This window comes from Nothobranchius furzeri, chromosome 4 (genome assembly GCF_043380555.1).
Source record: "Nothobranchius furzeri strain GRZ-AD chromosome 4, NfurGRZ-RIMD1, whole genome shotgun sequence".
Taxonomy (NCBI): Eukaryota; Metazoa; Chordata; class Actinopteri; order Cyprinodontiformes; family Nothobranchiidae; genus Nothobranchius; species Nothobranchius furzeri.
This window is the reverse complement of record NC_091744.1, coordinates 73,317,813-73,342,254: the sequence shown is the minus strand read 5'-3', so window position 1 is coordinate 73,342,254 and position 24,442 is coordinate 73,317,813. Positions and strand designations below refer to the sequence as shown.

General features: G+C 41.6%; 1 protein-coding gene across 8 annotated transcripts in view; it reads left to right on the top strand.

Annotated features, from left to right (window-relative positions):
* Positions 1–24,442, top strand: part of magi2b (membrane associated guanylate kinase, WW and PDZ domain containing 2b) — a 94,970-nt gene that overhangs the window by 35,000 nt on the left and 35,528 nt on the right. For all 8 annotated transcript variants that reach the window (XM_015964737.3, XM_015964738.3, XM_015964735.3 and 5 more), the window contains exon 3: positions 20,927–21,046. In XM_015964737.3, the coding sequence (XP_015820223.3) occupies positions 20,927–21,046 (120 nt within the window). The remainder of the gene's footprint in view (positions 1–20,926; positions 21,047–24,442) is intronic.

The window sequence follows — 24,442 nt, the reverse complement described above, 5'->3', positions numbered from 1 at the left end:
AGGCGACTTCAGATGAAACGACTTCAGAGACGACTTCAGACGAGACGATTTCAGAGACGTCGAATTCAGACGAGACGTCGACTTCAGACGAGACGACTTCAGGGACGTCGACTTCAGACGAGACAACTTCAGAGACGTCGACTTCAGACGAGAAAACTTCAGAGACGTCGACTTCAGACGAGACAACTTCAGAGACGACTTCAGAGGCGACTTCAGACGAGACAAACTCAGAGGCAACTTCAGACGAGACGACCTCAGAGGCGACTTCAGACGAGACGACTTCAGAGGCGACTTCAGACGAGATGACTTCAGAGGCGACTTCAGACGAGACGACTTCCGAGGCGACTTCAGATGAGACGACTTCAGAGGCGACTTCAGACGAGACGACTTCAGAGGCGACTTCAGACGAGACGTCGACTTCAGAGGCGACTTCAGACGAGACGTCGACTTCAGAGGGGACGTCGACTTCAGAGGGGACGTCGACTTCAGAGGGGACGTCGACTTCAGAGGGGACGTTGACTTCAGAGGAGACGTCGACTTCAGAGGGGACGTCCACTTCAGAACACGAGGAGGTGTCGACTTCAGAACACGAGGAGGTGTCGACTTCAGAACACGAGGAGGTGTCGACTTCAGAACACGAGGTGGTGTCGACTTCAGAACTGGAAAGGGCGTCGACCACCATCGACCTCTGGTCCGGGGGCGTCGACTTCTAGTCCTTTGACTTCTGGGCCGTCGACCTCTGGACCGCCGGCCTCTGGATCGGAACCGGAACCGTCTGCTTCTGGTCCGGGGGCGTCGGCTTCTGGTCTGAGGGCATCGACTTCTGGTCCTTCGACTTCTGGACCGTCGACCTCCAGACCGCCGGCCTCTGGACCAGAACCGGAACCGTCTGCTTCCGGGACGGTCCCGTCTGCTTCTGGGCCCGATTCGTCAGCTTCTGGGCCCGATCCGTCAGCTTTTGGGCCTGTACCGTCTGCTTCTGGGCTGGGACCGCCTGCTTCTGGGCCCGTACCGTCAGCTTCTGGGCCGGAGGCAGAGCCGCTGCGGGAGGAGCTGCCTGGACAGGCTGGACCGGATGCAGTGCGACCTCTGGGACCACCGCTGGAACTGGAGGCGGTGCGTCCAACGGGGCCAACGCTGGGACAGGCCGTGAGAGAACTGGTGGTGCTGGAAACGAAGAGAACAGGGAGGACAAACCGTCCAGCTGACGCTCCTTAAGGCTGAGGGTCCAATGGAGTTGGGCCAGCTCAGCCCGGAGACCGGCGAGCTCCACTGGGTGGACCCCGGGCTCGCTCCTCTGGCCCTGAGATGAGGGAGCCGCCGGCTGGACCGAGACCCTCTCCTGGCGGCCCGAGGAGGATAGAGCGTCCAGGTGAGACTCCTGGAAGCTGACGAGCTGGCGGACCCGGCCAAGCTCCGCCTGGAGACTGACGAGCTCTGTCAGTTGGGCTGCGGCCAACGCCCCTCCGCCTGCAGATGACGGAGGCGCCGACCGGGCCGGAGATGGAACTGCTGGTCTGACAGGGGGCTGGTCCAAGCTGCTGCGCCGGGCAGCGGCGAGCTCACAGCTCCTTCCTGGGACACAGGGCTGCGGTGGAGCTCGGCGTTCTTTCCCACGCCGTGGACCAACCCCAGGGGAGCACACAGCCAGGCGGGTGCCCACGTAACTGGAGTGGTCCAAGTGCGCCTCTCGATGCGATCCTCCATCAGGCGCTGGAAGGGTGGAGAGGACGGCTGAGGGCGCAGGTTGGCGCCGCCGTCCGCGGCGAGGCGGAGCTGGGGCTGGAGAAGCCGGCTGGTGGCTCGGGGTGAGCCATCAGAGCAGGTACTCCCAGGGAAGAATCTCCCCGCTGGATCCATTAACTGGCCGGTTCATTCTGTCAGACGCGCTGCTGAGGCGAGGATCCAGACGCGGGAGGAAGACAGGCAGACAGGTAGGAACGTTTTCACACAGTCTTTTAATATGGAGCACGCTGGACAATGAAACAATGAACCGGCACAGGACACAGAACAGTCGGGGCTTAAATACAGGAGGACTGGGAGCTAAGGTGATTGGGAAAACGAGAGGCAGGTGGGAGTAATTAACGAGACACAAGGCTGAACCAAACAGGGAGACAGGACAGGGTGTGACACTGAGGATGCTCCACAGGAAGAAATCCAGTCACTAGAACAACAAGTGTTGAGCTTCTTGTACAGTAAGAACATTAATATCCAAAGTGAAGCAATATCAATCTGTCATACCCTTCCAAGAAAGACAGTCACATTAAAACCAGTCATCATAGTGCGATTTACCAGTAGGAAGTACAGAAATGAGTTGTTGAGGCAAGCAAAAAAAAAAAAAAAAAAACTGAAAGGTACAAATGTGTACATAAATGAACACCTGACGAAAAAGAATGAAACAATAGCCAAAGAAGCAAGGGTGCTGAGAAAACAGAAAAAAATCACAGCCACGTGGACAAGAAACTGTGTTGTATGGATTAGAGAGCAAGAAGGTCTAAATGCAAAAATGATCAAAGAGTTGAAAGATCTGGAAATGTTGCAGGGTAAAAGATGATTTATTGTGTAGCACTGACTAAACAAAGGATAGTGGAATCAGTTTAACTATGGATATGGAAGTACAAATGAATTCATAAAGAATAAATGGATTCCCATGAGAAAATATATGAACTTGACAGTATAATAGACGAAAGTTTATTTGAGTTAAATATAAATAGTGATTATTATGCAGAAGATCAGCTAATTAGTGGGTTAATTAGCAATGATTCATTATCAATCATACACATAAACAGTAGAAGTTTAGTTTCCAAGATGTCAACAATAAAGGACTATTTAGGTAAATTTAAAAGTAAATTCAAAGTCATTGCTATTACTGAGACTTGGCTTTATGATGAAAGGATGACTGAAGTACAAATAGAAGGGTATGAACTTCATTTTGTAAATAGAATAAATTAAAGGGGTGGTGACGTTGCCCTGTACATTAACAATGATTTAAAATGTAAATTAGATAAGAAAATGACTATGATGGAAGATAATGTTATGGAAATGGTAACAGTGGAAATTATCAATGACACATCAAAAAATATAATAATCAGTTGTGTATATAGAGCACCCGGTTCTTGCATCGGGTCATTTACAGATAAAATAAATGAGTTTGTGGATCATATTAAAAACAAAACATTGTTTATGTGTGGGGACTTTAACATTAACTTAGAACATCCTGTTGGACTGAGAACAGCAAGTGATTTTTTTGATATGATGTATAGTTTAGGTTTGGTTCCTTTGATAAACAAACCTACCAGGATCACAACCCAAAGTGCAACAATAATTGATAATATATTCACTAATAGAAAGGAGGACGTTGTTAAAACTGGGATATTGATGACAGATATTAGTGATCATTTACCTATTTTTGTAGTGTCTAAATATCACAATAATAATAAAAATATCATAAAACAATTTTATTCATTATAAAAGAAATAAATCAGTTAAAGCCCTGGAGGACCTAAATAAAGATCTTAAAATGCAGAACTGGGCGGAAGTCTATGTCAGTGATGTGAACACTGCATATACATACTTTATGAAAATACTGCTGAAATCGTTTAACAGTAGTTGTAAATTAATTAAAATAACAGGTAAAAGGGACAACCAACCATGGATGACTAATGGAATTAAAAATGCATGTGCAAAAAAAAATAGTCTATATACGAGATTCTTAAAGTTACAAACAAAGGAAGCCGAAGATAGATATAAAAAATATAAAAATAAATTAGTAACAATAATTAGGAAACAGAAGAAAGAGTACTATGGTGAGCTGTTGAATAAGAACAAAAACAACATCAAGACTACATGGGGAATAATAAATAATGTGATTAACAGAGATAATACAAATGCAAGACTTCCAAACTACTTTGTAAAGGACAATAAAGACATTTATAAAGGTAAAGAAATTTCTAATGAATTCAATGATTTTTTTATAAATGTAGGAAGGAGTCTGGTGGAAAGCAAACCAATAATTCACGATACAATGAATACAATACCTAGAAATCTCAATAGTATTTTACTTGACAAAGTAGAGCAACAAGAAATAAGAAACATTGTAAAAAAAACTGGGGAAGCAAAAGATCAACTGATTGTGATGATCTGGACATGGTGACTGTAAAAGCTATAATTGAATCTGTTATTGAACCATTCACTTACATCTGTAATCTGTCACTATCTACAGGAGTCTTCCCTGATTTAATGAAAATTGCCAAGGTGGTTCCATTATTTAAGAGCGGTGATAAACAGAGTTTCACTAATTACATGCCAGTGTCACTGCTTCCACAGTTTTCCAAAATATTAGAAAAAGTGTTTGCATTAAGGTTGGATAAATTCATTGATAAAAGTTTAATTTTAAATCATGAACAGTATGGCTTTAGGACCAAACATTCAACAGCAATGGCAGTTATGGATTTAGTAGATAAAATTTAATCAGCAATTGACAATAAAAACTATTTTATTAGTGTTTTTATTGACTTAAAGAAGGCATTTGATGTCATTGATCATTCAAGGTTACTTCTTAAATTACACCGGTATGGAATAAGAGGGCTGGCTCATCAATGGGTTAATAGTTATTTACACAATAGAAAGCAGTTTGTTCAAATAAATAATGCTAAATCTGAATTAAAAGATATTTATTATGGTGTGCCACAAGGGTCAGTCCTCGGACCTAAACTGTTCATATTGTTTATTAATGACCTGGTAAATGTATCTAATTTACTTGGCACAGTTTTATTTGCAGATGATACCACATTGTTTTATTCAGGATTAAATATACATGAAGTAACTCAAGTGATAAACAGTGAATTGATTAAAGTTAAAAAAAATGGTTTGATATAAATAGACTGTCACTAAACCTGAACAAAACAAACTTTATACTGTTCAATAACAGAAGAAGCTGTGATGTATCTTTAATGATAGATGGAAGGGAAATTCAAAGAGTAAAAGAAACCAAATTTCTTGGAGTCATGTTCGATGAGAGTCTCACGTGGAAATCACATGTAGGTTATATAAAGGGGAAAATCGCCAAAGCCATAGGTGTATTATATAGAGTCAAGTTTCTACTAAATTTGTCGGGGTTATTAACATCGTATCACTCACTGATTGAACCATATTTATTTTATTGTTTAGAAATTTGGGGAGCCACTTGCAAAACTTTTACACAACCGTTGTTCATTTTGCAAAAAAGAGCACTGAGAATCATTAATAACAGTAACTATAGAGATCACACTAATCAATTATTCATTAGATACAAAATACTGAAATTTCCTGACTGGTCGAGTGGAAAATATTGCAAATAATGTACAGAGCGAATATGAGTAATCTACCAACTATAATATTCAGAAAATGTTTCATAAGAGAGTAAGTGGGTACATGTTAAAAGGAACTGATGTCTTTGAGAAACCTAGATTCAGAACCAAAGTGAAGGAATGTAACATTTCTGTAAAGGGTGTAAGATTGTGGAATGCCATTAACAGGGAATTTAAAGAATCAACTTCACTTGCTATATTTAAAAATGTATGAAATCTAATGTATTTAGTAATTATGAAAAGGTGAATTATAATGTCAAAGATTAGACATGAAAATATTAGAAAGTGACTGAGGTTATATTGTGTTTGTTTGACGGATTAATTTAATTCCTAAAAAGGGGCCGAAATCATAAGATTTTTTCTTCTATCTGCTCCTTTTCATTCAAATGTTTTTTTTCTTCAATATGTTAGTGTATGCTGTATTTGTTTGTGTTTATTTTATACATTGTGAATGAAATAAAAGATTAAAAAACATCAGACAGCATGATTGGGTTAAAGCCATTGCTGTGTTTTCTGGTTGTGAGGTTCATCTTGAACGGTTCTGACTCCAAAAGTTAGTCGATTTCAGATGAGCATTGAAAGATTTTTTCCTGAGAATGTCATAGAAGTCTGTCTAGTCATGCATGCATGCACGCACGCATGCACGCACGCACGCACACACACACACACACACACACACACACACACACACACACACACACACACACACACACACACACACACACACACAGTCATAACTTGATTAAGAATTTTGCCTTTCAGCAACGGGCATGTACAAAGTGAAAGAGATTTCATAATATGAATACATAAGTTATAACAGAAGAGATGCTAAAAATTTGATAAGTTTCTTATACTAAACTTTTTGCGCTCTTAAATTTTGAAATTTGGCTGCACTTTTTCATCTAGAGTCACAGACATGTATTAAACTTTTAGGCTGATGTGTTTTAGCACCCATCAGAGCATCTTCTGCTCCTATAGGTGGAGTAAAGTGACTGAATGAATGAAGAATATCTGAAAAATACAACAGAAGAAGTGGGAGGGGAAGTAAGCAGAGTGGGGAAAGGGAAGAAGATGAATGTGGACACGAATAAAGAGGTTCAGCAAGAAGATGGGAAAAAATGTAAAGTGGAGGTGGTCAGCGGGGAGGTGAAGGGGAGGAAATATGAGGATGAAAAGCATAAAACAAGAGGGGAAGTAAGCGGTTGGGGGGTGTTGGGACGTGCTCTGAATGGGTGTAGCTGGAGATATGAGGGAGTCTCGTAAGTCATTCCCGGGAGAACCATCTCCTCTCCCTCGCTATACTCCAAGCCATCAGTAAAAGGCTCTATAAATAGCTTCAACAGTGAGCAGCACATTTCTCTTCTCAGATAGCCTATAAATACAAGCAGCTTCTGTCAGTTCACATCCACTGCTTTGGACACAGGCCGCCCCGTAGCTTCCCAGCCTCTAACGGGGAATCCTCCAGTGTAGACAACAGAGGAGGATCAGATTAAGATTGTAATCAGAAACACGGCCAGGATGCTGGATGATAACTGGGAGATAATAAATGCAGTAATGAAGATGGCTATTGTTATGATACGAGGAAATGATCATTTTTAATAAAACAATAAAATGTTTTAAAACATTTATGGTTATATTTAGAATTTTAAATAACCTGAAGAAAATGATCTTCGTACAAACAATTTTCTTAAATGGTAATAGTATTGGTCAAATAATAAAAAAGTAATAAATAAAAGCTACCATCATTTAATTCACAGCTGAAGGCTAAATGATTAATAGGTAGCTGAGGCTTTATGTAGTCTCTCACTTTTTAGGGTCTTATGTCTAATTGACATTTTCTGATGAAAGTCATTAAACTCATTATGGTATGATATAAAATCAGAGGGACACTTATTATAAATACTCTGAGACTAAATCTGCTCCTCCAAGCAAATATTCACTTTTTCCATCTGTAGTTATTTCCTCAGAGATGAAAGCTGACACGAGATTCTCCCACTGGCATCTGTGGAGGTTTTTTTTTTAAGTATATATCAGTTTGAATAAAAATCTGTAGTTTTGAATCTAAAATTTGTTTAGAAAAAACTTAATTAGTTGGAAAACTTTGTTTTAGCTTTTTTGGTTAATTGTTTTTAGCTCATAAACATCTGGTTGTATTTTAATGAAACTATCAGAAAGTCTTTATTACATTCACATGAATCCCATTCAAGATGGTTAGCTACAATGCCTATGTCAAGAAGGTTTAAGTCATCTCAGCATCAGTCTGTAATGTTTGTAGGGTAATGCCAGTGGATGGATGAGTCAGTGCATGGAGGCGGGGAAGATATTTATTGCACCTCATGATGTAATCCAGTACGTAAACATACAGCCTGAAGTGTGATCTTAGAATAAAATGACTAAATATGCATTATTTACTATATCATTGTTGCTGAAAGCAGATTCTATGTTGAGTGTTGGCAAAGCCTCAGGATATGGAAATTCTCATTTTGTCTCACTTTTTAGTATTCCACAAAATCCAAGATGGCCACCACAGCCAGTTGACCCAAAAAAAGAAAAAGATGCTACAACTCTTTCAGTCTCACATGTATTAAGCATTTGGTAGCCAAACTCTAACACACTGTGTGTTAACAACTCACGTGAGTTGTTGCAGTGTCACACGAGGTCATAAGAATGACCCTTTTTTTCTTATTTTTTAAATATTATTGGTCACTCTGAGTTTAACATGCAGAATAAACCTGAAGATAGTCTTCTACCCCTATTTCCTGCATTAGCCGCTGAAAATAGTTGGAGAAATGCTCAAAGCCAGTCAGATCTACGTCACACAGAAAATAAGCATTCAGGGATTCACCCATCCTGGGTCACGACGGAGAAGGCTGTTGTTAATTTAGCATCCAGGAAACAGCAAAGCACATCTTTGCTAGAAGAAGCTAACCATTAGCATTAACATCTCCACAACATGGCAGAACTCGTCAGGCAGCAAACTGAGCCAGTGGTAGAGTCACATTGCTGTTAGCTTGGGAGATTCTCGGACTCTAGAAGGTGATATATCAAATACTGGCCATTTACCATTTAGCTATTCTGAGGTGAGATGTCAGAATATCAGGAGATAAGACTCCAAATCCTGCCGTTTTTTTTGGCTCACTTCTACTTCCTGAAAAAGGAGAGCCAGAGCATTTTTTCCCACAGAGATCCATTCACTAGGGATTCTTTTTTACTAGAGACTGCTGCTAAATTCTTGAAACAAAAAAAGTCTATAATTTCAGAACACAAGGCACTGCTACGCCTTTGATTTTTATTATCAAACATTATGATTAAACGATAGGTTAAAGTGCATCACTCTTTTGTAAATCTCTGCATGTCTGTAAGTAATCTATTGAATCAAAAATAACTAGAAAAAGAAATGTTGTTTTGTCATTTACTTATAACCGTTTAAAAATATATATCTAAACAGTTTAAGTACACATTATTATGCCTGACCTCTATTCATCTTGCATTTGTGAACAAACTAAAGATGATGATGAGGCAAAGTGGGAGGAAGAGTGATGACAGTAATCTGAGGATGTTTTGTCACCATAATAATAGTAAGATTCACTGAGTTGATAAAGATGAGATTCGTTTCTTGTGTGTGTTTGTGCTAGAATGATTGTATGTGCACTAAAACACCGTGTACTTCCGAGTGAATGTCTTTTTTTTCTACCCTGTTGCATTGATTATAATGTTTGTGTCGCTAGATTTAATAAGCCGAGTTGATAAATAAATCATTTGAGTGTTACATGCCATTCTGTGTTTCGTGTGTATGTGTGTGTGTGTGTGTGTGTGTGTGTGTGAGAGAGAGAGAGAGAGAGAGAGAGAGAGAGAGAGAGAGAGAGAGAGAGAGAGAGAGAGAGAGAGAGAGAGAGAGAGAGAGAGAGAGAGAGAGAGAGAGAGAGAGAGAGAGAGAGAGAGAGAGAGAGAGAGAGAGAGAGAGAGAGAGAGAGAGAGAGAGAGAGAGAGAGAGAGAGAGAGAGAGAGAGAGAGAGAGAGAGAGAGAGAGAGAGAGAGAGAGAGAGAGAGAGAGAGAGAGAGATATGCAGCATCCCCAGGGTCTCTTCCTAAAGGGGTGATTTGCCTGCTGGCTTGCTCTTGTTAAAGGGCCGGCTGACATGCTTTGATGTGGTTCTGTGCTCCCTGCAGTTTGATTGGCACAAAGGATAAATATTGTTCCACAGATTAAAAGAAACAGCAAAGCCATGATGGGAATTTTATTAAATAAAAAATCACAAACATTGAACATGATTAATGAATCGGTTATGTCTGTGATTAGATTGCTGTCTCAAACCTCCCCACAGGTGTCGTCATGTTTCGTTTTCCTCTCCTCAGAGCGATCCTCAGCCCTTAATCTGATATTTTCTCAGAGTTTTTTCATATTTATTTCTCTCTGTTTGTGGTGCCTGTGTGATCTGAGTAATCTGCGAGCTGCTGCTCTTCCTCCTGATGGTCAGTGAGCAGTGACGGCGGTCTGAAAGCTCACTTGTTTACTCTGGCCGATCTTTTCATCTCAAACACAAATACACACACACACACACACTGAATACCAAATTACGCACCAGCATGCGTATGCACCATCATGACCCCCTGTGTTGTCCCGTGTCAGTCAGCTCTGCAGACTAATAAAGCTGCTTTTCAGCCTATTGCTGCTGATTCTCGTCACCACAGGAGACAGCTCAGTACAGAGGTAATTTCTCAATGTCACACAGACACCAGCTCTGCGATGGATGCAGATGCATTGAGCAGCACGCTGATCACTTAGATCTCTGCTGATCCTGAGAACTTTTTGGAAGAGACGCCACACCTGATTCATCAAATCACTCGAGCTACTTAAGTGACTTTTTAATTCTGTAGAAAATCAGCCGTATTGGAGTTCTGTCTTCATCATAACATGTCTCTGTTTAGAGCTGCTGACAGTTTAATCAATACAAAACTCACAGGAAAAACCTTTCACTCATCCAACACATAGTACACGTGTTTCACCGCTAACAATGTTGTTTTCCACAGATTCTCCTTCAAACAAAAACTTGTATTTTTATTCTAAAGAATCTCTCCTCAGATCTGAGCAATGTCTTCAACAAATAATGTTTGCTTAGACAGAGAAAAGGAAAAATTACTCATTTTCATGTTTCAACTAGTTTCCCCTACTTTTTATTTCTAAATCAATGCAGAAAAATTGATAAAAATGAGTTGTTTCAGTATTTCATTCTACTAAAATTACACACCAAAAACACATTTTCATTTGAAAGTTTCTGTGCATTTATGATCCTATTTAATGGTAGAGTCACTTAAAAAGCTGTATTTTCAGCAGCAGTAGCATGACTTTAAACTAAAACTGTTTCTAATCTCTTGATATTATTTATTTCTGTCTCACAAAAAATTGTATTTCATGCTGCTTCATAAAAGTTTGGCACATGCAAACACTGAACTTAGGGTTCCATTTATTTAGAATAAAGATTCAAAATGTTCAGCCTAATTTTGCTTCAGTATATTTTTTATCAGAAATTCAATAATAATTGATTGTTTAAAGTTTGAAAATTTGGTCCATCCATCCATCCATCCATCCAATCACTTCCACCTCTTCTCAAACATCACCTTCATCACAATATTGCACCCCTGTCCAAATAAAATATAACTTAGAATTTAAAAAGACAGTAAAATGCATAAAATAAAATGATACAAATATAACCAATGAAACATACCTCACTGGCTGACGTATGCTTTGAGCTAGAAATGAGGACTTAAAAGTACTTTTGTACACATTTTAAAGAGACATTATGCAACTTTTCTAAAATGTTTAATCATTTTCTTGAGCCAGTATGTGCTAAAATGACTTTTAAAGCCTAGTTTATGCTTCTGCGTCGGTACGGAGACGCGCAACGCCATTATCCGTCTTTGCGAGGGCTTTCCAGCAGGCTCGCATGGATGGACGGAGTCAAACCCACTTTTCTAAACATCCGTTGAACAAGATGGAGAACGCAAAAGATAAAAAAGATAGGCAGCAAGCATTTTATTTGTGGACGGAAATGACAGGAAACGTGGGTTTAGAGGTGTCGAGCGCATGAAGAGGTGGAGGAGAATGAGGGACAAATTTGTCCATGTTCAAAAGTCTCTAAAATACATAAATACAATATAAACACAATTAAATGCACTATCTTGAATAGGATACATGACAGGATACCCCTGAACAGCGCTACGCCCTCTGTTGTCCTGGCGGGGAATTGCTTTGCAACACTCCCCAGGAGACGGAAAAGTCTGAAGGCAAAACGCTTCCGTGTCTCTCCCTTGTGGAGCTGACGCAGAGGCACAAACCAAGCTTCATATGATTAATGAAAAACCACCCAGCTCCTATCGCCCCCTCTGGCCAGATTATTCCACTTCCAACTTCCGAGTTGACTGTCCGGTCTGTTAGACATTTAACAAATGGAGCTGACATACCTGGCACTGCAGTCTGCTTCCAGCACTTTTCCTGCACGTTTTGTCACGAGCACAGCTGATTTGTTCGAATTAGTAACAAACCACTCCTGTAGACACCAATGAAGGCTGGAGGAGACATTTCAGCTGTTAGATTAAGGTGTTAAAAAGGCAACTGCACAGTGAGGAGATAGGTTGTGCTTTCGGTTCTACTAAACAGATACTAGGGGGTGCTACAAGCAAGCCAAAACTGTCTCTTTAATTTCTTTTGACTGAAATTCCCCATTTTGTCACAGCTTGCCACCTCATTCTTCACCATGGGCATGCATCACTCTCAGGTGCACCAACAGAAACAAAGATGCTGTACAAATGTTCCTACCTGAGGATTTCCACAATAAATGTCTTAACAACAAATAAAATATGCACCATGCAAAAACAAATGCTATAATGATAGCAGTAAATATCCATCCATCCATCCTTGCTTAGTCAATGTTAAGAAGCACCCTAAAACCTTCCAGAAGCACCCTGAACCACAGCAGCAACTCTACTAAAAGCTCCCCTAAATGAACAACAGAAGAAGTTCATTTCACCTGCTTTTTCCAGGATCTTGCTGTTTTTGTCACAATCCAATTCCTGTTACCAAAAGACGATTGTTGGAATATAGATGGAGCAGTAAATTTAAGCTTTGCCTTTTTGGCTCAGCTCCTTATATGCAAAGAAAAGAAAATGCGGGGAAGTAGCCATGAAATACACAGACACCCCCCTTTCATGAATATTCCTTGAGCCCCTTTCCACAAGCTATTTGAGACAAGGAGCAGCGCTTGCTTTGTTTGTAGATTGCCCTCAATTGACCCCGTTTGCAACAAGCTGTTCCTAAAATAGATTAACTAGAAATGTTGGTTTGTCTGTACAATATACCGCCAGGCCAGTTCTGTCAAAAACAAACCCAATCCAACAGCCCCAGTTAGATAAACCCCATTTAAACCAGTTTAACTCATCAGCATTGATTAGAGAGTTAAAACAACAGAATGGTAGTCGGTGAGTTCAGTGAGGATGTGCTTCGATGTTTCTTGGCTGGGACCAGTCACATATAGGAGTCTCTGCTGTTGCCTAGCAACTGCCCTTTGCTGAGAAATAGTCCAGCACACGATCCAGCAGCACAACAAGTCCTCTGCATAGATTAAACAAACAGGACAGGTTCGTGACTTTCAGACGCACAACAACGATTCGATCAATTAATCTACGACTTCAGAAAACTGATGATCATATTTCCCCAAAGTGCCAAGCCATTCATTTCAGCATGTGAATCTAATTTAACACAGAATTAGTGATTAATGGACACAAAACAGTGTGGTTAATGACATATTTAATTGGCAATTGAATAAGAAGAAACAGGTATCATAAACTGAACGATGAGTTTGTTTTTAGTGCGTCGCTTTAGCCGAGTCTGACTTTAAGGCTCTCTGAGTGCACATCATTGTGGATCACTGGAGTTTGCTCTAACCTCTTAATGTTTAATGTGCTCCTAATAGAGAAGGCAGCTCCGCCTGTTTAACGTGTAAAGTGCTGTGAAAAGGTGTTTGTCCTCCTTCCTCTGTTTTTGTTTTTTAGCCTTAAAATGATCAGATCAGCAAACATTTCAACCACAAAATACTTCTGAGTAAATTTAAAAGCTGTTCTCATATGTTCCATTTAATGAGGGGAAGAACGTTATCTAAACCAAGCTGGTCTTATGTGAATAGCAACTGACTCCTAAATGTTATAACACCCTGGGAATGTGGTCAAGCCTGTGTGATAACGAGTGTCTCACATCATTGGGGAGGAATTTTATCCCATTCTTCTTTAAAAAATTGATTAATCAGCCTTGTTGGAAGATTTTCCAGCATTAATGGGCATTTTTAAGGTCAAACGTTCTCCTTCAGGATTTTCTGGTAGAGAGCAGAATTTATGTTTCCATCAGTTACAGGGAGTCCTCCTGGTCAAAAAGCAGCAAAGAAGTATCAGACCATCACAATGCCACCACCATGTTTGACTGGTGGTGAGCAGGAAAATGTTCCCCTTTGATCTCATCCATCTACAGAATATTTCCCCAAACTGGAAAGAATCAAGATTTCTTTTGGGTCTTTGTCTTCTTTGTGGTTAGCAAATGTTTTTGACATTTTAACTCCCCCAACTGATGCATCTTTTGCTCCCACTGTTTCCTCTTATTGTTAAATCATGAACTCTGACCTTAACTATAACCAGATGAGACCTGATGTTCTTCAGATGTTGCTCTTGGTGGATTTTTTTTTCTTTGTTGAATTTCTTCAGAACAAGGCATGGATGTGTTGCTTTTTGAGATCCTTTAGCTTACCTCTGAATGACTGAATCATCTTAGCCAGAGCGGAGACATTAAAGCCCCAGAGTTCTGCTAGCCTGCAGCTCCCATCAGAGCCAGACCTGTCTGAGTGAACACCAGTTGAATCACTATGCAGTAACCAGGTGTGAGCTCTCAGCGGCAAAGCTGTGACTATAATTTATTATTGCGCAAGGCAGCGACTGGCACCAAATTGCAGCTATGCAGAGTAAAACTGCTCTTTAGAAAAACAACTGCGCGCAAAACTGAGTGTCATGTTTGACATAAAAATTGCTTTTATACAGCAAATGTAGATGTAGCTGCTTGTTACCATGGCAAGTCTGTGTTGCCAGGCGCTGACATGTTGTCGTGGCAGCAGACGCTCCCGTCAGGATGTTGCCATGTTGTGGAGCTGTATCTGCCGCCCGGACTTTGTAGTGTAAATAAGGATGCCAGTGTGTGTGCTTGATTATACCTCTTCTGTAGACCTGCTGTCACACATCACATCTGCCAACCGCGACGGAGGGAAGCAGGTGAACACTGGGAGTGAGTGAGATGCTGTACTAAAGTGCAAGCCAGAGCAAGAAGGAAGGATGACTGGAGGATAACGAGGGGAGGGGAGGGGAGAGTGGATTAAAAAGGAGAGAGGGAGAGAGAGTAATGGGGACAGAGAATACAGGAACAAATGGATGCAAGAGAAATGAGGTAAATTGGAAACAAGAGGAGGCCAATTTAAAACAGCAAGATGATTAGCCAGACAGACAGACAGGCAGTAAGTCCTCACATTCCTTCCTGCTGATGTAGTCTGCTTCCACGGAGCTGGAAAAGATTCTCGGTGAACAAGGAGAAGGTTTTAAGGACAGAGTCTTTTCATTGTTGTCTCTTTTTTTTTTTTTTTTACTATCGCTGTAAAACTGAGTCTCCTTTAAATTTAAACTCCCTTTCAGTAACCTTCGACTCAGCCTTTTTCAGAGATGCACAGTTAGATCAAACAGGAGGATTTTGATGTGGTCTGCAGCATTCAGAAGAATTTGAACCATTTTTTGTGATCTTAACTGGGAAAGGTTTTGCTCACCTGATGACAGACTTTGCATTTAGCGAGGTTAAAGAGGTGAAGCATTCATCCAGACTGATGTTTGTGTTTTTTTTTCTACTTGTGCAGCGTTTTGATGTCTGTCTCATTAACAGACAGCCGTGTGATCACATCTGTGCCATCATGGATAAATTCCTCCTCTCAGGTCACCTGGGAATTATTGTGAATGGGTGTCACACCTGTTCACCTTTCAGTATTTTTAGTTCCTGTTAGATTTCGGTGTTTGTAATAAATTCGCTCAACTCCCAGAACAGCCTGTTGTCTGTGATGAACGAGGTAGAACAGCGAGAGCCCGTTTTAAAATCTGGGTTTGTGAAAGAGCCGAATTAACATAGCATGTGTTGTTTTTTTATGTACCTCAAAAAGCTGAGTTGTTTTAGTTGCTATGACTCTCAAAGCTATAAGGAACATAATAATGTGTGCATATAGATTAAAGTATTAACCAATGCAATAAAAAGGAGCAGTAAACCCTCCCACCCAGCCACCTCTTTGTTCCCACACACACACACACACACACACACACACACACACACACACACACACACACACACACACAGACTTGATGGGACCACCTTTTCCCCACCCTTTATTATGATAATCAGTCCATCGATAGTCTATTTTTAGCTCTGCTGCTCTGCTTCTCCCTCTCAGTGACTTCCTGTGTAATTATACAAATATGTGCACAAATTCATGTATGCATTCTCAAACACACTTTAAGGCTGCTGCATCACAACGTTAACAAATCAGGCTTTCTCCTCCTCTGCTGCGTCTGCTGTTTTTCTCTTCTGTCGGTTCACTATCTTGCAAAGGTCCCCGCATCGTCCGACGCCCAGCTGAGTTATTTCAGCACATCAGCTATTCCAGCTTTAAATCCAAATGGACTTCCCTTGTTGTGTCCCCGCCTCTCGCTCTCACGCGCGCTCCCTAGTGAAAATATTATATATTAGCCACGTGTCATGGTTTGAAGCAGAGAATGTCTTCATTCTCTAAAGTGGCGGCTCTGAAGCTTTTCATTATTTAAGGCATTTAAGTCATAAATCTCGGTGGTGCTCAGACTGCTGCTCGCAGCGTCACCTCTGAGAGGTTTGGCTGCACTGGCTGATTGCAAAGCGAGGACCATTTCTGGCTCGCAGCCGGCTTTATCCTTTATTAGCAACACGACATTCAGTCAGTAGTTAACAGAAGGCCTTCACTGATTGTTGCCTGTACAGTCTGCTGCCATTTCTTTTCATTTGAGTTCTTTTGTTCAACACATTAATTGCCACACTGTTTTGTACGACTCTGCTAATTATGTAAACAGAGAGACTCTCTGAACTGACCCACAGAGATTTCAGCCCTCTCGCCATCAATTATGGGTCGCATTTTATCACTTTCAGCCTGGATTTGGGAATTCTCAGAGATAGATAAAGGAAGTTTAAAGACAGAAAGTTGTAAACTGTGTTGAAAGGGCAGAGCATGGATTTTTTTTCTGGAAGAAATGACCTGCTCAGTGAGTGAGAAGGTTTACATCACAGGCAGCTTGTACTCGGAGTTGGGATGAGGACGAGTGAGCAGCAACGGAGGAAAACAACAGTGTGGAGAAACATTTGAAGCAGAGCTGTGAGACGAGAAAGGAAGGGAGGAATGAGGAACAGTTGGCCTATCTACGTATCTCAAGGCCAATCAATATTCCCAGCTCAGCCGTGCTCCCCCCCCCCCCCCCCCCCCCCCGCTCAGTTGGTGTGTCCAGTGGAGGAAGCTGTAGGAGAAGGCCATCAGCAGGTCATCAGTATTCCAGCAGGCTCTGGTGTGGCCAGGAGAATAATTTCATTCTGATCTTACAGATCAATAAATATACCCTCTGGAAGGAAACCGGCCCTGCCTGGCTGGCTGAGCCGCTGCAGCAGACTTTTACATTCAAAGAATGCAATATTTTTCATTTTAGCTTTGGTTTCATGTCGTGGAGTGGACATCCCTCATCTTTACAAATGCACCATACTTTACGTGAATCTGTAGAAAAATCAGGGTCTTAGTTTTGGGTGTAGCAGCCCCAGCAGAGAGGCCCAAACCATCCTCTCCCCGAAGTCTCCACCAGTTCCACCACTGGGATACCAAGGTTTTCACTGGCCAGCCTGGAGACATTAACATCTCCAGCATTTCTCTGGTTGACCTAGGGGCCTCCTGCCAGCAGGACATGTCTGACAATCTTCCCCTTAGAGGAGTCCTGGATTCATTCAAATGCCCGAACCACCTCAACTTTCTCCCAAAACAAAGGAACAGTTGTTCTACTTTGACTTTCTCCCAGATGTCTGAGCTTCCTAGCCTATCGCTAAGGTCAGGTTCACCCAGCAGGATAATCGTGCCAATTTTTGACCCAATCCTCCCCTTCTGACATTTTTAAAAACTTGCCTGATTACTCTATTGGCTCTAAAGATAATCTTATTATCAGATACTCCTACCATGTGTTGTGTGTTGAAAGCGTTGTGGTTCCCCTCAGAAGGACCTCAGAAATGTTTTGATTACAAATCCGGGTGTCCTTTGTCTGATTCTCAGGGACAAACAAGCTGCCTGTTGAATGTGACGTTTAACCAATCATATAGCGAGGCGACGGAAGTACAGTCTATGCTCTCCCTCCTTCATGTTTGTTTTCCAAAGTCACAATTGATCTTGGGAGATTTCCTGTCCAACCGGGGAATGTTCTTGTGTGAAATTGGTTTGTGTGTAGTGTGTGTTTCTTGCTGTGTGGCCACACACCACACACTGTAAAACCAAAACTGTTACCAAAACTGTTATACTGATGATTTTTCATCGCCACGCGTGGTCTTTCAGGTTTTGTAAAATCATAAGACAATTTAAAATTCCTGCCTTGTGAAATGAACATAAGATTGAGCCAAACAACCCTCACCATGAACCAGACCGGACGTACTGCACAAGGACTTAAGGGCCCTTAACAGAGGACCATCTACTCCTTGAGTTGCCCCCACAGAGTGCCCCTGGGGATTAGGCCGTAAGCCTTCTCCTAACCCACAAAACACATCTGAACTGATTGAGCAAACTCCCATACCCCCTCTATCACTCTAGCAAGGTAAAGAGCTGTTCCAAGGTTAGGGTTAGGGTTAGTGGGACCACCACCTCAGTTTTCCGCTCCACATGCACGACCCGGATGTCCGTGCAGCGTTCCAGAGATGTGTGTCGACCAAGACAATCCTACAACAACCATAGCTTTGAGATACCCAGGACAGGAGTTCAACTCGCAGACCCCAACCGTCAGTTGGCATCAGCAGCTCCCCGTCCCCACTGTGTAAAAAATCCTTTATAATAACTTAATATTCTAGAGGCTTTTCAGCCTTTGTGAAGCGACTGATGCAAAACATTTACACTGACTGAGTCACAGGACAGATGAGTCAACTCATGCAGGCGGGGAAGGTATTTATTACACCTCATGCTGTTATTCAATATATAAAGATAGGCCCTACAGTCTGAACAGTGACCATAGAATGAATGCAATGGCAAACTATTATTTACTATAATCCTGTTGTTTTGTGTCTCGTAACTCCAGCCGGAGTCTAGACAAAGGTGCAAAAACAAACAACTGTTTTCGTTCTTTTACAGTTTCTTGCTAAACATCAACACAGTAGGATCTCTTCGCTGGAATGTTTCGTTGTCATATCCTGCATGTGTGTGTGTGTGTGTGTGTGTGTGTGTGTGTGTGTGTGTGTGTGCGTGCATGCGCGCGCGCGCATTAGGGCTGCAGCAACCAATTCATTGGCAATCTTAAACTCTAGCCACCATCATTCAGACCTCATATAAACTACATTCAGTCCATCTCATCTAGTTCTACAACAGAGTTTAGTTTTACAACAATCAACTTCATATTCTGATTAAATTTCACTCTCCCCAAATGAACTAATTTATTTCAAATTTACTCATCAATTTGTCAAGAAATCAAGTGTTTAAAAATGTTGCTGAATGTGGGTAGATGGCATCACGCAGTAATTAGGCCTATCACATCAAATTTGTGTTCTTCTCTCTTCCAGCTATTTACCCGATTTGAATTCTCTCCTGTTTTCTGTGCCTGTTTATTTCTCATCCTAATGTCACCAAATCTCCCTAAAAAGCTGCTCTCATTCACACATTGTCTCCCAAAATGTCTGACTGAAAAGAAGCTCATTAGGACAACATTAGGAGAAGTTCATCCTGTGAATTATTAAGATCCTGATTTGATTTAATCACATGGTGTGCGTGCAGTTTTTTCCTTTTACCTATCGAATTGTAAAGACCATGCATTTTATCATTAAATGACCTCAACAAAGGCAGGAGTACAAGCTTGTTTAAAATCACCATAGTTGAGTTCAGGTTCCTCAGCTCAGATGGCCCCTCAAAGGTCAAAAATTGCAAAAATTATTTTAAAAAAATGTTGTAAACTCTTGTTTTAAACAATCAGTTCTTATTTGTTTAACGCATTACAAGCTGGAGAATAACCAAAGTGTTTCACAGAGGCTGCATTTAAAAGAACACACACAGGAGAAATAAGGCGTTGAACCAGCGCATTTGAATGCACAGCGCTGTGCAGCTGCTGCTGGAGAAACGCCATCAGGGTTTGACGATCAGGACATCTTTTTTATTTCTCATTAGGTGTTGATAAGATGCCTGCTTTTCTCTCCGTAGTGACTTGAATTCAGCTGAGAAGGTTCAGTAGATGCACTGCAGGAGTAACGTGGTGACAGACGATCAATAGAGATCTAATGATTAAGACATCACAGTCTGTGGAGAGTTAGTGTGCATATGTGTGTGAGCACCATATGTGAGTCCACCGCACATCCGTCACCTGCCGTTCTAATCTGGCTCAGCTCGCGCCGCTGCTATCATCCCAGTAAGCGTTTTACACCTCTCATTCAAACCTGTACACATTTCAGCTTTGCGAGGACCGCTGATTTGCTCTTTCTGACTGAAATCTTTCTCTCTCCGCCTCGCTGCACAGCCAGATCAATCCACCTTGGATGTTGGCATGTGGGCCGGAGGTCTGGGAAAAGAGCGTTCTCCCGCTTCTCGCCAGGCCGAGCGACTGTTTTCTGGCATGATCGATAGAGAGCAGGGATCAACACTGGCAGATTTCACTGAGCTTGAGCTGAAAGTCCACTTGGCAGGGACACAAACACAGCACCTCATTAAACTCAAAACTCCCCTCGCTGCCATTACGCAGCCGAGCCTTGACGCTGCTGCACTGATGAAGATCTCCAGAGCATTGATGTAGGAAGGCTCTAATTGCTGCATGGTAATGTGGTGCCTCTGCTTTCCCGCTGTTTCCACAGTGATCCAATCGGCACTGTATTGTGGGCTATGTAAGGGGGTTTGACTTATGCCTGCTAAAACTGCCATATTGATCCAGTCATTACTGAAGCAGCATCAGATTGGCTTGTAGGCACTGAGCGATGGTGTTTTGCTGTTTGCTGCTCCCTTCCATTTGTCTCTCACTGTCACTCTCAGAGAATTGTGTGAATGGATTTGGCGATCACAAGCGATGACTCCTCAGTCAGCCTCTTCACTTCCATTTCCCTTCCCCTCCCACTTCCTCTCATACACTCTCTAGCCTCAAATCTGCTGTCTTTTCCTGACCAGCCCTCCTTTTTTTCTTGGCTCTCTTCCTGCCTTCCTGCCTTTTCTTCTCAAGTGTCCTATTTGGCAATAATGACCTCTCCTTCTCTACTCCCCCCCCCCCCCCCCTCTCTGCAGGTACCACCAGGCAGCCAAAGGAGGGGGAGGTGCCTGGGGTGGACTACAGTTTTGTGAGCGTGGAGCGTTTTATGGAACTGGAGCAAAGTGGAGCCCTGTTAGAGAGTGGAACCTATGAAGGTGAGATGTGGGAGCATCTGCGAGACAAGAGCAGGTGCCTGGGGTGCAAAAACTGGGCGCGGGGCTATTTTGAAACTCCCTCTGCCTTCTCGTGCTTCAGCGTGAATATATTTACTTGATTAATCAGATGTGTCAGGTGATGCTCTTGTACACAGCCTAAGCAAACAAACTTGAGGCCTCTGCCTCAACATATACTGAGCATTACGGCTTCCCCTTGTGGCTGTGGAGCGTTGAGTGCATGTCAGCTGAACTAATGCCAGTTCCACGTCACGTCAAGTCTGTGTGTCTCCGCTTTGCTACACTGTCAGTGATACATCTGCAGATTGAGGATTTGCTGGTTCATTTCCCTAGAAGAAATGTTAAAAGCGGTCGAGCCACGCTCACACAAATTGTGCGTAAATGTGCATGTGAAGGGGCTTACAGGCACGGGTGTGTTCGTGAGTGTGTTCCCATCTCGCACGTGCACACGCCACCATAAAAGTATGTTTCCCCACAACACAGAGCTTAGTTGTGCCCGTTGGGGGAAGCTGTCTCTCTCTGGCTGGCTGCACTGGAGGTGCTGCAACTCGTTTATCTGATTCACATTAAATTAAGAAATAAGGGAGTAGGAAAGATCTGAGGTGAGGAGATGAAAATAATGTATTTTTAGAAGGCATTACGTCTGGGTGACATATTAAAATAATATTAATAATCAGATGAATTAAAGGTTTATTTTCACTGAATGAAGCGTGCTTTCTATGTAAAAGTGGGATAAAGCATTTTGTTTCTGAAGAGAAATGGTTTGAGTCGTGACTCTTTCCTGGTTTGTAGCAGTACAGGAAACATTTAATAAAGCTGCAAGACTATTAAGGTCAAATATAAAATGAAAATCTTCTTTGACTAATTTTAACTTTAGAGATCATTTAAAATGATGCAAAATGGCAACAAAGGAGCCTGATTTCAAGTGGGTTCTGTAAATTACCTATATTGTTTGTGTGGTTGTCATTGTTTGTGCACGTATGTAACCTTGTGAGGTGAGTCACAGCTGAGGGTGGATGTAACTGTACTAAAGCTGAGGTGCCTTCATGCTCACCATCAGGGGAACATTTAGCTTTGAAACCAGCGAGAGGCACAAGGGCTCAAACGTATCTCCTTGTGCTTTATGTTCTCTGAAGCGTCTCATCAGGTCGGCTTTAAGCCTGCACAGGTGCGTGCTTTACTGCTTATGCAGTGTCATACTTGAGTCTTTGTTTACCTGTGTGCACTTTTACATCTGTGGCAGGATGTGTTAATTTTGTCTCGAGAGCAGCAGGGGAACTGAGGAAGTGGAGGCTTTAATACAGCTCCTAATGTCTATCGGCCTTTTCGACGTCATAAATCCTGATCCCTTTGGGTTTTTTTATTTCTTCACTGCCTCCTCCTTCCTTCTTTGCTTTATTCACTTGTCTTTGCACTTGACCTTTAATGTTTTTACACTTGTACGGCACCCGTGAGATTTTTTGGATATTGTCCCAAATAGAAGAATGGGAGAATAAAAACGTTCCGGTTAGAAAATGAGCTCATGTTAGAAAGAAAAAGACTCCTCCTCTGAGAATTAACAGCAGAGTTGACTTCATGTCCTGCCTCCTGTATCCTCCATCCTCCTTTGAACCAATTCAAGTACTTCCAGAAACCGTAAACAATGACTGGACCTGATTCTCTTTAAAAATGTTGTTCCTCTTTGTGAACTTAACTCTTTAGAGGATTACAAAAAGGGTGCTTTTCAAAAAAAGACTCTTTACGTTTCAGTGAGAAAGTAAGAAGGAAATCTGTTCATGTTTCCATAACCTGAAAGATAAATAGTTTATTTATTTCATACTTTAAAATGCATGTTTTATTTCTACAGGCTGTGACCCTTCAGTAATGTCAACTGATGATATGTTTGAAACCTAGTTTTTGGGACTCTGACATCACCATCTCACTGGGCTAAAACCAGCTGGACACACAATTATAGCACACACATCCTCAGCTTGAAATTCTGTAAATTCACTGTGAATTGTGGAACTTTTGGTAGTTTTTCCTGTGTCAAACTGCAAATAAATTTCTAAATTTGTGCAAATGTCACACAAACTCAACACTGTGTCTTAAATTCTCCTTTCCAGCTTAATCATGTCCCCAATATGGTTCCAGAGTTGTTTGTGTATGTCCCTCAGAATGTTAAATTCTCTTTCTAGACCTCAAAACTACTCCAGACATGCATAAACGAGGGGGGGATATAGATAGACAGACAGACAGAGTATCTAGATTTACAGTGTTCTTATAAAAATGCTGAAAGGTACCACTGGTTGATATCCATCAAAATACTGAGAAAGAACACATTCAGCATTGCTAAAACTTCCCTCAGAACTTACATCTTGTACATTTTGCTTCCAGAAACTACTCTTTTCAAACATAATCAAAGTTTAATGGTGATAGTATTGGGATTAAAAGGTACAAATTGTTAAAAATGGGTAAACTTGGCTCCATTGTTTATGTTACTGTTGCTCAAATGAATCGTATTTTATCATCTTTTCTGAAAACCTGGTGGCCAGGTTTAGATTCTGTCAGTTTAAGTTCATTGGTCAACAATCCCTCCCAAACTGGTCTCACATTCTGCACATTTCCTGACCCACTGAGCCCTGTGGAAACACTGGTTTGGTGGGGTGTCCCAATACTTTAGATGATATATTTATTTATGCAGAGTAGGGGTGAGCGATATAGCCTAAAATCTATATTGCGATATAATTTGAAAAATGTGCGGTAACGGTGTATATTGCGATACATGACTTTCTTTTGTATATATGTCAAAAACGACTGTTTCTAAACATACTCACATACCAGATACATTGCAGCAGCAGAATAAACACACTTCAAACAGTATAAAATGCCATTTTAAGAAAATTTATTAATTTTCTTGCTTTACTTGCTAGCGGACTTTCTCGTACAGTTTTGGCATCTCTGTTTGGCTGAAGTGTTTGCGGCTCGGTACCTCGTAATGTGGATCGAGTGTCTTAATCATGTCCCAAAAGCCGCTTTTCTCCACTGTAAGAAACGGCACCATGTCCTTACACAGGTACGTGGTAATGGCATTTGTAATATCAATCCACCGTTGATTATTTCTCTATTTCTCTCATACTGAGTGACTTTAGCAAATGCTTGTAAAATATCCGTCTGCTGGTGTGTAGGACCACCTTTTTTCTGACCGCTCGACTGACTGGGCGTTTGTTGAGGACGTAGTTTTTGGCTTTCTTCGTATTCCACAACGTGCTTCGTTTTGAGGTGGTAAAACAAATTAGATGTATTCCCTCTATTCGCTAATACTTTCTTCCAGCATACTTTGCAGATTATATTGTTCTGCTCCACATCCGACTCCTTAAAGCCAAACCAAGTCCAACTGAC